We start from the raw sequence: 16,922 nt of genomic DNA, 5'->3' as shown, positions 1-16,922 counted from the left end.
CTTGCGTGGTGGACAGAGGAAACGTTACAAAGACACACTTAAGGCCTCCATGAAGTCGTTCGGAATTGATACAACCACCTGGGAATCGCTGGCACACAACTGCCCTGCCTGGTGCAGTCTCATCCACAAGGGGGATGCCAAGCTCTCGAAACAAGGCGCATCTCTGAAGCACAACACAAGCGCGTGCTGCGCAAGTCCAAAGCTACCAGCGCAACGATTGCAATGCCTACGCATGTCTGCCCAACATGTTCCAGGACATTTGGTGCCCGAATTGGCCTGATAAGTCATCTTCGGACACACTGTATCCAGTCTCAGAGCACTTAGTGGTGTTGAGGTCTTCATCGACCATGATGGACGAACAACAACAACAGTTTTTGAACTGGTGTAATTATATCTATTGGCGGATTTTTTTTAGTTATGGTCAGGGCTCGCCGGACCATGGCGCAGATCGCCTGAACCCGTCTCTTCCGGATTGCAATCTACTCGCCATGGGCGAGTAGATTGTATTATTTGTCGAGCCCTGGTTATGGTGATACATGAACAATCCAGAGAGTGGATGCAGTAATACTAGACGTGTTTATACTAGTGTAGCTTATTTCCCTTTCCATATGGGAATAAGATGTATTGACATAAACGTATTTATACAGTTATATCTGTGTTTGCATCTGGGAAGGAGAAAGGTATGCCACTTTATCTATAGTTCTGTGTGTAGACAAGTCCTAAGTCATGCAAAGCCAACACATCTAAAACTGAGTGAGTTGGATTCTGTTCACTTTTGCACATGGTCAGTAGACCTGCTTACAAATTTTAGTCATACCTTTAAATCCCAATTAGAAACACCAGAATTACACAGATTACAAATCACCGTCTTTGATAGCAGAATCAGAGAGGAAGAATAAGCGAGAATCCCCATTATTTCATGTTTTTAGAGAGTGTTTTTACTGTACATCTTCACTTCAAGCACAAGACTAGGTGTTACGGAATTAGCCCTAATATTAAGCACATAGGCTACAATTCTAGAAAGTTTCCGTATTCAGTAAAGCTGCTAAGCATATATTTAACCAGGGTCGCTGACAGTGCAGGAAAACAGGGAAGTTGGCAATTTAAAAGTACTGGAGCAACAGTGCCCTAAGCCCTTGAAATTGGTGCTGGAATCCCTGGTGGTGTTGAGGGCTCAGTGGCGGAGGCTAGCCTCCAGCCATGCCCTTTTTGCCTGAGACTCCATGCCTTCCAGGGGGGCCGCAGGGCCCAGTGAAGTCTGTCACTTGTATACTTAAAGCGAAGCACATGCTTTACTGCTTTCCTGAACTGGGGCCACACATTTGAAAAATTTACTCTTCTAAATCCATAATTAGGGTTGGTAAGTGGTCTGATTTCCAGAGATGTAGAGCACCTGCAGATCCACTTACTTAAATGAAGACTGAAGGTAGTGAGCAGATTTGGGCACTTACTATGGCCTTGCCTCAACTTCCTTTTTAAAAAAGGGAGATCATACTTAGCCGAAGGGCAGCTTTGTAGAATGTGCTAGCTTCCTTCCATAAAGTTACTATAAATGTATGAAATGTTTTTGTTTATGCATATTGACAAAGCGGGAAATACCTTTGAATGAAGCATACTTTGTAAGTATAAGATAATGTTTTGGGATGATAGAAATATAAATTATCAGGATACCAGTTTGAAATATTAGTAATCTTTTATTTTTTTTTTTGCAGCTACAAGAAAATCAAGATGAAATTGAAAATATGATGAACTCTATTTTTAAGGGTATATTTGTTCATAGATACCGGTAAGAGAATTAGCACTATAAAAGGCCTTTTTTGGTAAATTTCATTACAAATTATGTTGATTTTCTTTTGGTGCAACAGTCTGGTTCTCTCTGAAAGAAAACTAAAATCATTATAATCTTCGAGGTTAAGCAAGAGAATTGAAGTGTCTCCCTTTTTACTCAAATAAATACGGTACCCAGACAGACTTGATTTGGTCCTAAGTAATACCTTAGAAGAGGAAAAAAAAAAGTGAATCCATTGTTAAAAAGCAGCTTCCTACAAGGTGGGGCCATAAAGACTAAAATACAATAATGATAATGATATGATTATTATTTCATGTTGTATATAGCAAAAAATGAATTGGTTGACTTCACTGTACATTTACATGTGTTAGCATTTTGGATGTCTTTTAAGTTTAACCTTAACTCTGACTTTTCTAGATTTGTAGTTCTTGTTTTAACTACAATTAAAACCATTATTGTAGTGATTTTTATCCTTAAATTACAGTATGTGTTCTCTTCAGCTGAATTCCAATTTTTTTAACTTGGGAATTTTTTAAGCCTTTAAATTATTTTTAAAGCCAGGTAAACTAGCAGGTTCCGGCAGTTTTGTGCTACTTCATAGCAGTGCAAATCACTCAGCTTGCAATAGCTAGTTAAAATGGGTTTATGGTTAATTCATAGCACAGTGCAAAGGTGCTAGAGCATATGGTGAATTTGTTCCTATTTTACAACTGATTGAGTGATTTATGTAAGACAAGATAATATTTTAACATTGTAATGAATTGTTAAAAACATGTACGTTTGCCAAGTAAGCTGCTGGGATATGAAACTGTTTCACTGTTTTAACCATAAAGAAATGTATGTTCCACTTCCAAATTTTGATTGTCCATGAAAGCCTTGAGTTAGACAGAATAGTGGCCCAAGAAAGCTTATCACCTACTAAACCATCTTGTTAGTCTTTAAAGTGCTACATAGTCCTGTTTTTTGAGTTAGACAGTACAGAAAGGGAGTGTAGGCTGGGTGAGACGGGGGCTCTCTGAGGGTCTGTGGAGATGAGAGGTAGCGGGATGAAGATGACATGGGAAAGGGAACCTCAAGGTTGTTTTTTCAGGGTACTTGCTCATGTCTATTCCAGTTTAGTGCATGTGGAAGGATTTTCCCTTAGTAGCACCTGTTGGGCCAGCAGTGTGCCCCCGGAGAGTGGTGCTTTTGTGGTGACTATAGGTCCCTCCTGACCCACCACCTCTTCAGTTCCTTTCTATCACAGAGACAGTCGTTGGAACTGCTGTCTCTTTTCTTCAAGTGCTTCCCCTAGTCTTTGTAGTTCAATTTTCTGTAAATAGTTTCTACTTAAAACTAGCTTCTTAGGAGTTTTTTTCCTCCATCCCAATTTGACTGCCCTTTGGGATTTGGGGCGTGTCTCACTCCCAAAGTTTTAAATCTTGTGGAATCTGCCACAAGCCCATGCCAATAGGCGACTCCCCAACGACTGTTGTTTCAAGTGTCATGGGGAGGTACCCCACACAGAGCAGTGCAAGATTTGTAAAGAGTTCCACCCAACAACAAAAAAGGAATGTAACTTCAGGCTGAAGGACATCCTGATGGAAGCAGCCAGAGCTGGGCCATCAGGATCTGGCACTAAGCACTTCTGTATGGTGCGCTCTGACCTCTGTGCATGAAACAGTACCAAAGAAAGACTCTGGCCATAGAGACCCTCAGAACTGTAACTCCCTGGCAGCAAAGCCCATGGAAGCATCGTGGCACCTCTCACACTCTCAGGTATCTTGTAAGCAGCACGAGAGCTTGGAGAGTGGCCTGATCGAACAGGTGCATCATGTGCTGGAACATGCAGCTTGAATAGAACAGGAGCTGGCACTGTCAACTTGGGACCTCCAGTGTGGGCTGTCAATTCCGGTGTTGTTGGACTTCGGATCATGAGTGACAGATGAAGGAACTGGAGCTTGCTTCCGTGCTGGATACTTGTGAAGCTGAAAGGGGCTTGATTGCCATGACGGCTCCACAGTCTCTCATCAGCCAAGATAGGCCTCTGGCATGGTTCAGAGCCGAACCTGCCATGCTGACATGCTGATCATCTCCATGACATCACTCCCCACAGCGCCCGTCCCTGAGGCACCACTCTCCAGTACCTGTTTCCTACGGCACCACTCTCCAGAACCATCCCACCCCGGGCCTCATAGCCTTCATGCTCAAGATTTGTATAATCAGATTCAGAGGTGGAATCCTATTATTTAAGGTGCAGCCAGCACAGATCAGACTGCCACAGACATAGCTAAGACATGAGAGTAGTGCCATAGGAAGCGCAGTGGCACACATGCTGCGGGTTCCCACTCTGAGGTGTTGGAAGCACAAGTACCCCTGCTAGCCATGAGCCATCTCATTTCTAAGGGCTCCAAAACAGCATCAGTGGATGACATGGAGCCATGTCCATATCTCAAGCTTACCACTAGCTCTGAGCTTGTGGTCAGTGTAGAGGAGAATGGTGCCAAGCAGGATGAGTCCAGAGGAAAAGGAGGTTCCGGTGTCGCCTGTGGGTGCTTTCTCCCCCTCCCTAGATGAAGAGATGTCATGGTTTTCCTTCTGGGTCAGGCCCTATTGACAGTTGAGTGCACCAGGACCTGCTACGTAGGATGGCTCGCAATATGGAGCTTCAGGCCAAGGAGGTAGTCAGATTGCAGGACCCAGTTGTTAACATTGTGACCCTGGAAGGGCTATCTAGAGTGGCTTTGCCTCTTGTGACAACTATTCTGGCCACTTCTAAAACTGTGTCAAACCTGTGCCTGCATTCCCCCTACAGCAACATGGGAAGATAGTATTCATATCCCTTCAAGGGGACAAAATATTTCCTTTCTCACTCACATGCAGTCCTGTTCATTTGTAGTGGCCAGAGTGAATGAGAGAGAAGCAGGGGCCAACTCTGAAGTCTAAAGACTCCACAAAGTGGGATCTCTTCAGCTGGAAGGTTCCATCAACTGAAGGGCTCCAGTTCAGGATTGCCAACCCACAGCCAGTACTGATTAGATACAATTCTGTACTGAAATTCAAGGAGTTGGTCCCTGCTGAGTCCAGGACAGAGTTTGGGAGGGATGACAGCAAGGTAGTGACACAAACCTCTTCATAGGTCTCATTGGATGCTGCCGATTCAACTGCACAAACATTGTCCTTGGGCATAGCCAGGAGGAATTGTTCATGGCTTTAGGCATCTAGCCTTATGCCTGAAGTACAACAAATACCTCAGGACCTGCCTTTTGATGGCATGGTCCTTTTTGCGGAGCAAACAGACTCTAGCGTGCACAGCCTAAAGGGTTCGCAAGGTGCATTAAAATCTCTGGCCTATGTACCCTGGCTACCCAGCAAAAACATTTGAAACTTTAGCCCCTGGAATGCTTCTACCCTTCCCTGCACAGGCAGGACTTCCCAAAGAAGGGGAGCAGGAATGGTAGGTGTAAGCATCCCCATTCTACATCCAGCCTCAGCCAGGGCTCAGTGAGGCAGTTGTCAGGCTCTAAGTAGGCCTTTAGAAGGTGCGTCTGTGGGCAACTCATCAGTCTACACCCTGGATTCTTTTCTCTGATTTCTGAATTGTCTGTTGTACTTTTACCATGCTTGGTCTCAGATAACCTCAGACTGATGGGTCTTTTGCATGGGATATTTTCTCCAGTTCTGCTCTTCTCCTTTCTCCCTCCCTCCCTCTTCCCCATTCTTCTTCGGGAATCCTTGTCAAGAGCATTTCCTCATGCAGGAGTTCCACTCGCTCCTTGCTGCAGTGACAGTAGAAGAGGTTCCTTGGGAGCTATGGGGCAGGGGATTGCATTCCCATTATTTCATAATACAAAGTGGGTCTCAGACCCATCCTAAATCTGCAAGGCCTTAACACATTGATAAAAAGATTGAGGGTCTTCTGCGTAGCCCACTCTGATCACATGATAGTGTCCTACCTCCCAGTGAAAACAGAAACAAATAAGTCAGTAAGCATCTCTGCCATTTTGACATTTTCTGTTATTGTTTTTCAATTTTCATGCCTTGTCCTTGGTCTTCCTCTTAATTCTAATATATTTGTAGAATGTTTTCTTGTTACTTTTTATGTCTCTATGTAGATTGAGCTCATTTTATGCCTTTGCCTTTCTAATTTTGGCCCTATGTTCTTACGTTATTTGTTTATATTCATCCTTTTTACTTTGACCTAGTTTCTACTTTTTATAGGACTCCTTTTTAATTTTTAGATCATTCAAGATTTCCTGGTTAAGCTAGGTAGTCAATGCCATACCTCCTAGCTTTTCTGTGCAATGGAATTGTGTGCTTTTGTGCCTTTAGTAATGTCACTTTGAAAAACTTCCAACTATCCTCAAACAGCAGCTATAATGGAGAACTGGGAAAGTTCCAGTGAGCCCTCTTGCCCAGCTGTGAAGAATGCTTCTTGCATATTCTTAATTTCAGTTAAGACTTTTCATTGTTTTATAATGAGTACATACACCCTGAAGCCTAACATCTGTGATAACCCTATTCAGAATGGCCATTCCAATATGTACTGTGACAGGGTCAGAGCAGAAGGCTATAATAAAGCAGTGTGGGGGAGACGTAGAAGCCTCAGACTGAGGAGATCTGTGTTCCCAGAGTAGCAGGGAGGGGCTGGTTTAGAACTAGCAGAGGCAGTGGAACACCTAGGGCTAATTTTCCAGGCCTGCAGAGTAAGACCAGCCTAGGCCCATTAGGACACCTGGGTGTAATTAAGAAAACCAGTTGAAGCTGGCTATAAAAGAAGCTTGCCTGCAGTTGTAGGGTGCATGCAGCTGCGAGGAAAGTGCTGCTGGTCGTAGAAGGAAAGGAGACCACAACTAGGAGGACCAACTGGAGAGAAGGAAGATGCTGGGGAAGGTGTGGGAAGTAGCCCGGGGTCTTGGATCTGTATTCTAGCAGATGTCAGGGATTCACATAAGCAGCTACTGTCACTGGGCCCTGGGCTGGAATCTGAAATAGAAGATGGGTCTGGGTTCCCCCCAACACCCACCTCCCATTTCCTCTTGGGGAAAAAGACTGTGGAGCATATTTTCCGTTTTACCATGCACTGGACATTGATGAAAAGAGCTCACCAAACAGCAAACTAAAGCCCTGGGCATGGTGCCTAAAAGAGTGGGCTGCTGTGAGCCTCTAAGTCAAGCAAACCTGCCAGAAAGTGCAGGACCTACCAAGTTTTTGTAGGAGCTTTGTTCCAGTACTGTATGATTAAATTGGATCAGTGTTCTCAAATTTCATTGCACCTTGATCCTTGTCTGTCAACAAAAATTAGTACCCCAGCTGGGGGACAGAAGCCTGAGCCGGCCTCAGCTCTTGCACCCTAAGTGAGTGTTCCAAAATCTGAGCCCCACTGCTCTGTATGTGGGAGGGTCAGAACTGAAGCACAAGAGCTTCAGCCCCAGGCACAGCCCCAGGCAGGGGGCCTTTAACCTAACTTTGACACTCAGCCCCATCAATTCTAAGCCAATCCTGGCAGGTCTATTACAATGGGGGCATGACCGACTTTGGAGTTCCGACTTAGATTGAGAATCACTGGATTAGATTATATTTATCAACTATTGAATTTTGTCAGCCTCTTTGGTTCTTTCTCACTGATGAGACTGGTATACTATGCTGTAAGCAAAAGCAGAATCAGTCTCAACAATATGCTTTGATTGCCAAAAACTTGATTCTGGTCTATAAATCCTTCTAGTGCTGCAGACATCACTGTTTCCTACTTTGTTTTCAGTTATACTGAACTTCCTGGCTAGGTCAGAAATACACTCTTTTAGCCCCAGCAAAGTGGACTAAATATCAGTTTTAAGTCCCCTGAGTTTTGTGAGAAACTCTGACATACCAACTTGCATGGCAAGAAGGATCTCTCTGTTTAGAAGTTGTTTCCTTCAAGAAGCCGAGAGAAATCCCCGAGTAAGAATAGCTTTGTAGAATAGTTGTATGACTAGATTTCTTTTAGGGTAAACATGGAGTCATTAAATCCTTCTCAAATCATTTTTTGATTTAGCACTTGGCCCATCAGGGCTCTGAGTCTGAGAATTTGTTTTAAACTGTTGCTAATGTTCAGGGTTGCCAGATTCTGCTGGTTTCCATCCATGCAGATTTTTTTCTTCTGATAGTATTAAGGGATTGTGCCCCCGTTCACTATGCTTGCCAATCCCTCCTTCTCTTGGGGTAGGCAACCCCAGCTCACCCCCCGGCCACCAGAGCGGGCTGGGCCGAGGCCACGCTATTCCTGCCCCAGGCTGTGCCAGCCCTGACTCTTTGCCCACCCTCCCAGCCAAAGCTTTGCCAGTTCCTCCTCCTCCTCCACCCCCCGCCGTTCCCCCTGATTCTGGGCCAGTCTTGGCTCCTGCCCTCCCCAATCTAATCCAAACACCCTGTCTCCGGCTGCTTGGGAGGGCCAAGACCATGGCATGCCAGCCCTGGCTCTGCCCCCTATGGCTGAAAGGGCCAAACCCCGTGCCTGCTTTGCTGGCCCATGGACAGCCACTGGTCTGCTGCTGGGGAGGGGAGCCCGGCCATGGCTAATGCTGCTGCCCCCATAGGTCTGGCAGGGCCTCAAGCGTCTGAGTCCCAGGACGCTGCCAGTGCCTGGTCCTGTGCTCAGGCTGCAGGGGGCAAGGAGACTGGCAGGGGGGGCAGCAGTGACGGCCTGGAGGGGCAGCCGGGACAACCCCGAGCCTGCTGTTGGGCAGAGGAGCCCAGCCATGGCTAAGGCTGCTGCCTGCACTTGACTGGCAGGGCCCAAAGCATCTGAGCCCCAGTGTGTGTGGGGGTGAGGGGGTGGAGATTATGGCCCGGAGCTGGGCAAGGGGAGATGTGAGAGACATGCTGACATCACTCTGTAATCCCGCAGGAAAATTTGTTTAATACATATATAGAAATTAAAGTAACGAGGAGTCCTGTGGCACCTTATAGACTAACTGAAGTGTAGGAGCATAAGCTTTCGTGGGCAAAGACCCACTTCGTCAGATGCAGATTCAGACTAACACGGCTACCCCTCTGATACATAGAAATTAAAGTGAAATGCACACAGAGCAAGGGAAAGTCAAATGTGGTGTGTGCTGATTGTACACAATACTGACTGTAAGAGCTGTATGCACCCTCTACGTCCGGTTGAGTTACATTGGTTACTTGGTTATAAACAATTGTGCAGCTCACTGAGATAGAGGAGGTGCACTTACGCAGCCCACTCTCTAGCCTAGGTTGCCCTTTGCTAGTATGCAGAGATCTTTGCCTGCTTAGTGCCATGGAAACACACGGATAAAAATTCGTAAAGCTTTTTATTGAAGATACAGAAAAGAAGGGAGAAAACAGTTAAAGCATTTGAAATATGAAGTATAGTTTAAGCTTTCATTTAACATCCCTTGTTCCCTTTTCCATTAGCTGCAGAATTTTTACAATAAAACCCCCCTATGTTTGATAGTCTGTTAGCTGGTATTAAAGATGACTGTCCTGTAGGCAGAAAATACAAGAATTTTGTTGAGAGGGTCTGGTGTTGTCATTTTTAAAGTCCAGTCCCATTTCCAAAGACAACAAGAAAAGCACATGCAAAAAGGGAGAGAAAACAATAGCAAAAATAGAAATGCAGCTGTGGTGTCTCATATGTTGATTTTCAGTGGCAGCCTTCCTGCTGAAAAAAAGCATGTAGTAAATAGTGCGATCAACTATCTTGAGACCTGGCAAACCTTGCCAGCATTGAAGGGTTTAGGATAATGCTTTTAATTACCTTTTTGGCCATGTGTCATAGCAGTGTTACAGAATATGCTGTCTTGGATAGTTGAGCCAGTAAATAAGTGTGGAACGAAAAAAACATCCTAAGATTTTTGAAACACACAGATACACAGAGTTTAAGCAGGTAAATGGGGCTATGTTATCTGGCTCCAGCTCTCTGGCCTCTCACTGGTTAGGGCATCATTTGAGATCATAGGCTCACACTGTTCTTGTTTACCAGGTATAATCTTTACACAGTCCTTGAACTCTGTTTGTAGGCTTTTTTTATACTAATAGTTTTTCGCTCTCTTTTTTTCTGAAGCTTTCCCCATTGTTATTTATTATTATATGCCAATGTGATACTTTATGAACACTCATACACTTTGTATAGTTCATAATTAGGGTAAATTTGTAGACCCAAATGTCACAGAACACAGGATGCACAGAACCATCTAAGACAGGGATGGGTAAGAGAGCCTCTGTGGGTCTGATGTGGCCTTCCAAGCTGATGGATCTGGCCCGTGGCGTCCCTGCCTCTCTCCCTCCCCCAGGCCAATCAAGACCTGGGGATGGGGGAGCACACAAAGTCTCCTCCCCTGCCAGTGGTGCGCAGCACCAGAGGGAACCGCCAGCCAGCAGTTCTCTCTAGCCACCATGTGCTGCTGGCAGAGTGCAGGAAGGGGGCAAGAGACTTCATGTACTCTCCCCATTCCAGGCCCTGATTGGCCGGGGGAGTGTGGGAAGTCGCCTCCCCCATCAGCGGTGCACAGCACCAGAGGGAACCGCCAGCTGTTTTAAAACAACTGGCAGTTCTCTAGTTGCTGCATGCCCTGGCAGGCTGGGGGCAGGGGTTGAGGGGCTTTGTATGCTCCCCCCATCCCCAGGTTCTGATTGGCCTGGGGGGGGTAGAAGGAGTGTATGAAGCCTCCTGCTGCAGTGCCTAGAGCAGTGTTTCTTAAACTTTTTAAGATGGAGGAACACCAAACAATTTTTTTTTATGAGGAATACCAAGGACTTTTTTTGAGAGGAAAAAAAAAGGGGGCTGGGGAAAAGTTATTGAGCAAAAATTGGGTCCGGAGGAGAACTTATTGAGCAAAAATGGGGGAGGTAGGGATACACAATTAAGAAACACTGGCCTAGAGAGAACTGTCAGCTGTTTTAAAACAGTTGGCAATTCTCTCTAGGTGCCAGGGGTGGGGGAGCAAGACTTCACATGCTCCTCCATCTCCAGGCCAATCAGGGTCTGTGGGTGGGGGAGCATGAGAAGTCGTCTGCTCCTGCCCCTTCTGGGGCAGCCCAGGGCCACATCAGAAATGAATGAAGTGGCCCCCTTTTAAAAATTATTGCCCATGCCCGATCTACTATCAGTAGGTGGCACTACAACATGGATGCTCACAACCACAACTTTTACTCTGAGGATGAAGGGGAAATTGTGTTTGACTTGGATTTGTGAAAGAATTGTATTCTTTTTTTCTTTTTCTCTAGTGATGCTATTGCTGAGATTAGAGCTGTTTGTATTGAGGAAATTGGAGTGTGGATGAAAATGTACAGTGATGCCTTCCTAAACGATAGTTATTTAAAATATGTCGGTTGGACACTACATGACAGGGTAAGTAGTATATTCCTGATCATGGCACCAGGAAAATGCTTTGCCTGTTCAATATGTCACCTTTTGATTGTTTTTCTTCCTTTCATTTATTTCTTGAGTAGTGTATTTCAGTAGTCATCCTTTTCTTTTGTGTGGCTTACAACAGCAACATTAGAAGTCCAAGACTAGGTGGTGATCAGTTGATTGCTTAAGGTGACATGGTGTGGATGACAGAGAAATCACTAAAACATAGAATCATAGGACTGGAATGGACCTATGTCAGGAGTAGCTATGATATAGACCACCCCTGACAGATGTTGTCTAACCTGTTCTTAAAAATCTCCAATGATAGAGATTTAGTCACTTCCATAGGCAATTTATTTCAATGGTTAACTACCATGACAGTTAGGAAATTTTTCTTAATGTCCAACCTAAACCTACTTTGCTGTAATTTAAGCCCATTGCTTCTTGTCCTAACCTCAGAGGGTAAGAACAATTTTTCTCCTTCCTCCTTGTAACACCCTTTTAGGTACTTGAAAGTTGTTGTTATATTCGTCAGACTTTTTTTCTTACGTTCTAAACAAACCCAGTTTTTTTCAATCTTCCCTTAGGTCATGTTTTCTAGACCTTTAATGATTTTTGTTGCTCTTCTCTGGAGTTTATCCCATTTGTCCATGTCCTTCCTGAAATGTGTTGCCCACAACTGGACACAGTGTTCCAGTCAGTTGAGATATCACAGAAGAATTACCACTTGTTTCTTTCTTACAACGCTCCTGTGAATACATTTCTCTTTTTTGCAACAGTGTGACATTGTTGACTTATATATAACTTGTGTTCTGCTATGACCCCAGATTCCTTTTTCAGTACTCCTTCCAAGGCAGATATTTCCTGTTTTTTTGTATGTGGAACTGATCATTCCTTCCTAAGTGCAGCAGTAGGCATTTTTCCTTATTGAATTTCATTCTGTTTACTTCAGATCATATCTCCAATTAGTTGAGCTCATGTTGAATTTTAATCCTATCCTCTAAAGATTTTGGAACTCCTCTCAGCTAGGTATTGTCCTCAAACTTTGTAAGTGGACTCTTTATGCCGTTATCGGAATCGTTGATGAAGATATTGAATAGAACCAAACCCAGAACTGTTCCCTGTGAAACCCCACTTTTTATGCCCTTCCAACATGACTGTCAGCCATTGGTAACTTCTTTTAGGAATGGTTTTCCAACCACATATGCACCCACTTTATAGTAGCTCTGTAGGTTTTGTTTCCCTACTTGATGAGAAATTCATGTGAAACACTATCAAAAAGCTTACTAAAGTTAAGATGTGCTCCATCTATGCTTCTCTGATCCACAAGTCTTGTTACCTGTCAAAGAAAGCTATCGGGTTGGTTTAACATGATTTGTTCTTGACAAATGCATGCTGGATGTTACTTATCATTTTATTATTTTCTAAATGTTTGCAAATTGGTTGCTTAATTATTTGCTCCTTTATCTTTCCGGGTACAGAAGTTAATCTAGCTGGTCTTCAATTCCTCGGATTGTTTGGAACATTTGTTGACAGGGTGTTGCATAGTTTGAAGTCCATTTCCACACCCACAAATAGGCTTGAATCAATTTCAAATTATGGAAGAGGTTAGATGCCTTTGCCACGTGGTTTATGGGTTCACAGCAGACCTTATTTTCCATGAAAGTGAAAAGCTACTTGGTTCTTCATGTGTATTCTTGATGAGGTGTTTGTTGGGATATTGCTGTCTTCTTCCCTGCTTGCTACTGTTTTTGTGCGGGGGGATGGGAAGGGAGAACCCATGAGTCTTTGAGCTCCTACACTGCAAGCCAAAAAGGTTTTCTCAGTATATGTCAGGGGTTTCACTTATTCTCTAGGTCTTCCTGTATTGGGATATCCTTGTTCCTTCAAATATCATGGGACTCCTAAAAGATTCCTAAATTTCAACAAATTTGGGGTCAATGGATGCACACCATTATAGGAAGTTATATTTTTGGCTTTACTTTTTACTGTGCCTGTACTAGTATGCATGATTGTGTTAAGTTGAGAGTTCACAAGCAATGTGAGGGAACAATGTGTCGAGATGGGTGAGCAGTATTCTGCAGAAGCCTGTAGAGTTTTTTGCATCAGCTGCACACGTGGTCCCCCTTTCTGTTTTTGGATGAGATTTATGTGCATCTGTATTTGAAGAAGTGGGTTGTGCCCGTGAAAGTACGTGATACTATTTATATGTTTTTATTAGTCTCTAAGGTGCTACAGGACTGTTGTTGTTTCTAAGTTCTTTCAGTTAGACTAACACATCTATTCCCTCTGAGACTTTTAAGCATTTTTGTCATGGATATTTTTCAGGTACTAGTGATTTGTGAGGTTTTAGTCTACAGTTAAACCAAAATAGTTTGGGATGGAATTGTATCCTTATCTGCTGGCCACAGAAATCCAAGTACAATTCTACTCTGTTTAGATTAAATGCTGACACAATTATCTTAGTGGTGTTTGGTTTTAGTTAAAGTAATGTCATCAGCACAGACAAATTTCTGTGCTGATGTTTGAGGAAGATTGGTGGTGTAGATATTAAACAGAGTTGATGACTGATCCCTGTGGTAGACACCATTGAGAATTCATTGCCTGCTGACTTGTCACCAAAGAAAACATGAAATCTGTGATTGATTAGAACTTCTCAGCATCACACTGAATCCCCAGGGCAAACTGAGGAATGGATATTGGAGATTCTTGCTAGCCATTTTTGTTCCTTTGCCAGAATTTGTTAAAAACTTCAGAGCTAAACATCATCAGCTCCTGCAGCTCTCATGAGTTGCAGTCACATTGGCCGAGACTTGACGGTTTTGAACTTTTGCTGGCTTTGCAGGCCCAAGCTGGTGCAATAATAGTCAAATATAGCAACTGGAGTAAGTACAGAGCTTCAGCCATCTCAGTCCATCTTTGACAGTGCACTAACTTCAGTGATTCTAGTAAGTAATTTGAGTGTTTTTCATGAGGTACTTGGTATATTACGCTTTTTGTTTCTGTGTTTCCACAATAGTGAGTATCCTTTTCGATGGCCATACAGGATTTTTTCCTTGCAGCTATTTGGATTGTCTGAGTGAAACCATCACCATTTTCAGGTGCTGTTGATATCATATGGATGGTAGCTTCAGTTGTCATTGTATCCTGGCCAGTTTGCCTTTTGAAAGTCCCATTGTAATTTAGACAATTACTGGGAGTCCAATCCCAATATGGATTATCACCAGTTGATGCTGACTGCATGAAATGTTGCCAGCAATAGTTTTGGAGGGATTCTGATAGATTGTGAACTAGATTTTGGTGAGGAAACAGATCTAGGTTGTAGTGGATCCAACTGGAAGAAAAAAAGTGTCTTTTTCACTTTTAAAAGTAGCTAGATGTGATGACTGTTTCCTGCAGTATTATTACTAACATAGATCCACATTGCATGGGAGCGATTGAAAACATCAACATAGATAGCCAGGTTATAGACTGTGTATAATGGGGGAGAAGCTACTCCGTTTTATGTTTTATACATCTTACCTATTGATATAGTGAAAAAACTTTAACAACAATGAACTTGTAGCAGCTTAGAGACTAACCAAAAATATATATAAATAGTATCATGAGCTTTAGTGGGCACAACCCGTTTCTTCAGATTACAAATATGGAGCAAGAGGCACAGAGGTTGAATTGTAAAGCAGAAAAAGAGGAACGAGGGGGAGGAGAAAAAAACCCTGTCAGTTAAAGTGTCCATGCTAAATGAGGCTAATAGAGTAGGCTTTAAGTGCCCGTACTGTTATATTGCTGTTTCTTACTGAGATGGTAAAGATTCCAGAGTTGTTTCTGGCATCTATCTTTTCATAATACCTAATGTCCTGCTTATCTATGCAACAAGACCATATTTTGGATAATGTAGAGAGGTGACGAGATTGTAGCTATCACAATATGACAGTGTGAGTCTTAGATGTCATCTTTGTATCAGTTTCTTGCAGAATAATGTCTTTGGCCATGTCTACCTACATACCTCATAGTAGCATCACTGTACCTCTGCAGGTGTGCTGCTGTAAGTCTCCTATGTAGCTGCTCTAGGTTGGTGGGAGAGAGCTCTTCTGGCAGAATAATTAAATAACCCCCAGTGAATGGCGATAGGCATGTTGGCGGAAGATGCTCTCCTGCCAGCATATCACTGTCCACCCATGCTAGCACTTTGGTCAGTGAAACTTTGGTCAGTCAGCATGTGGTTTTTTTCCCCATGCTTCTGACCAACAAAAAGTTCGAGAGATGTTCCGGTGGGTGCGCCACATTAGATCGGTGTACCGCTTCAGAGCCGAGATTTCATAGCAGTGTCCCTGGGGCTGCGCAGGTACACACCAGCAGTCGCACACTGTTAGGCTACAGGCATCGCGCATGTGAGAGTCCCACTCCTCAGTTCCTTCTCTACCGCCTCCGGCTACAGATGGACTCAGCAGTGCTCCCTAGCTTCTTCAGGTCTACATGGTTATACCTTTTAAAACCAGTTCAATTCATTATAATAGTTTAATTAGTGAATTTTTGAATAGTTAATTAGTTTGTTTAAAAAAAAAAGAGAAGAAAACAAAAGGAAGAAATCTTAATTGGTATAAGGGGCTTTCTTCTTTTTTCTCCTAGTTAATCCCTCCCTACAGTCTCCGACTGCTTACACAGGCATGCCTGGATTGCCCGGCTTTAAACGCTGCACCTCATGTAAAGAGCATATTCTGCTTTCGGATGGTCACTCACAATGCGTCCGCTACCTTGGAGAGCAGCATATCTCGCAGAAATGCTCTCATTGCGCAAAGCTAAAATCGCGGGCTCTGAAAGACAGAGTCCTCCGACTCAAATTATTTTTATTGGAAAACTTGCTTAGACCAGCCTCGGATCCGGGCCAACAGCCTGAGGAACAAAAGCAGCTGGGATCCAAAAAGCCTGCCAAAAAGCGAGCCTCCTCAGCATCTGAAGGGGCTACAGCACCGAAACTGCCATCCCCCTCATGGCTGGTGCCAAAAGCAGCGGAGGCACCGCTCCTCAGCATGTATTATGGTGTCTCTGGAGCCCCCAGTGGACACAAACAGCGTGCATGCACTAAATCACGCTCTGAGGCAACAGGCTTCAAGTTGCCTGCTTCACTGGCTGCAGCACCACCCGGCAATGATACACTCTTGCCAACGCATCATGAGAGCATGGTGCGGACTATGTTCACAGGCACCTAAACTTCCACCACAGAGGCGCCTAATGCACCACAAGTGCCCTCAGCACCGAGGCATGATTCAGCGCCTCAGCCTCCATGGCCCCCGCTACGGCACTGGCAACTCCTGTTGGGCATTATACTCAACACAGACTTGTTAGTCTCATCCACTTTTAACTCACCATTTTTACAACCTGAATGCTCTCCCCTATGTTAACATCACAGAGATCACTCTGTCAGGAAAGATTTTCATCTGAATCTGACGATGACTTCTGCAGGGGTTTTTCACCAGAGAATTCCCTTTACACAGCTCAGAGTATTTACTCTCCCAGATCTGGGAATATGCCTCCGTATTATGGCAGTCCCTGGGTATCTCCACCTGAGCCTTACCCCTACTGGCAGTACTGAGACAAATGGCAATCTTATCAGAAACACCAGCAGGGCTGGAAGCGGCCCAGAGTGCAGTACTCCCCCTTCGAACAAATACAGGAAAGGGACCCACTCTCACAGGAGGCTGTGACTCCTCCTGACCCAAAGGACCCCTCTCCAGTGGAGAGAGGATCTCTGGCCCCGGTGTCAACAACTTCGGATGAAGGTACATATTTCCAAGACCT

At 44.1% G+C, this 16,922-nt stretch overlaps 1 protein-coding gene across 2 annotated transcripts in view; it reads left to right on the top strand.

The window, feature by feature from the left end:
• Positions 1-16,922, top strand: part of STAG1 (STAG1 cohesin complex component) — a 301,849-nt gene that overhangs the window by 172,388 nt on the left and 112,539 nt on the right. For both annotated transcript variants that reach the window (XM_075937371.1, XM_075937372.1), the window contains exons 10-11: positions 1,713-1,786; positions 10,997-11,120. In XM_075937371.1, coding sequence (XP_075793486.1) covers positions 1,713-1,786; positions 10,997-11,120 — 198 coding nt within the window. The remainder of the gene's footprint in view (positions 1-1,712; positions 1,787-10,996; positions 11,121-16,922) is intronic.

The sequence above is a fragment of the Pelodiscus sinensis genome, chromosome 10 (genome assembly GCF_049634645.1).
Source record: "Pelodiscus sinensis isolate JC-2024 chromosome 10, ASM4963464v1, whole genome shotgun sequence".
In the NCBI taxonomy this organism is placed as follows: domain Eukaryota; kingdom Metazoa; phylum Chordata; order Testudines; family Trionychidae; genus Pelodiscus; species Pelodiscus sinensis.
This window is presented reverse-complemented; position numbering and strand designations above follow the sequence as displayed.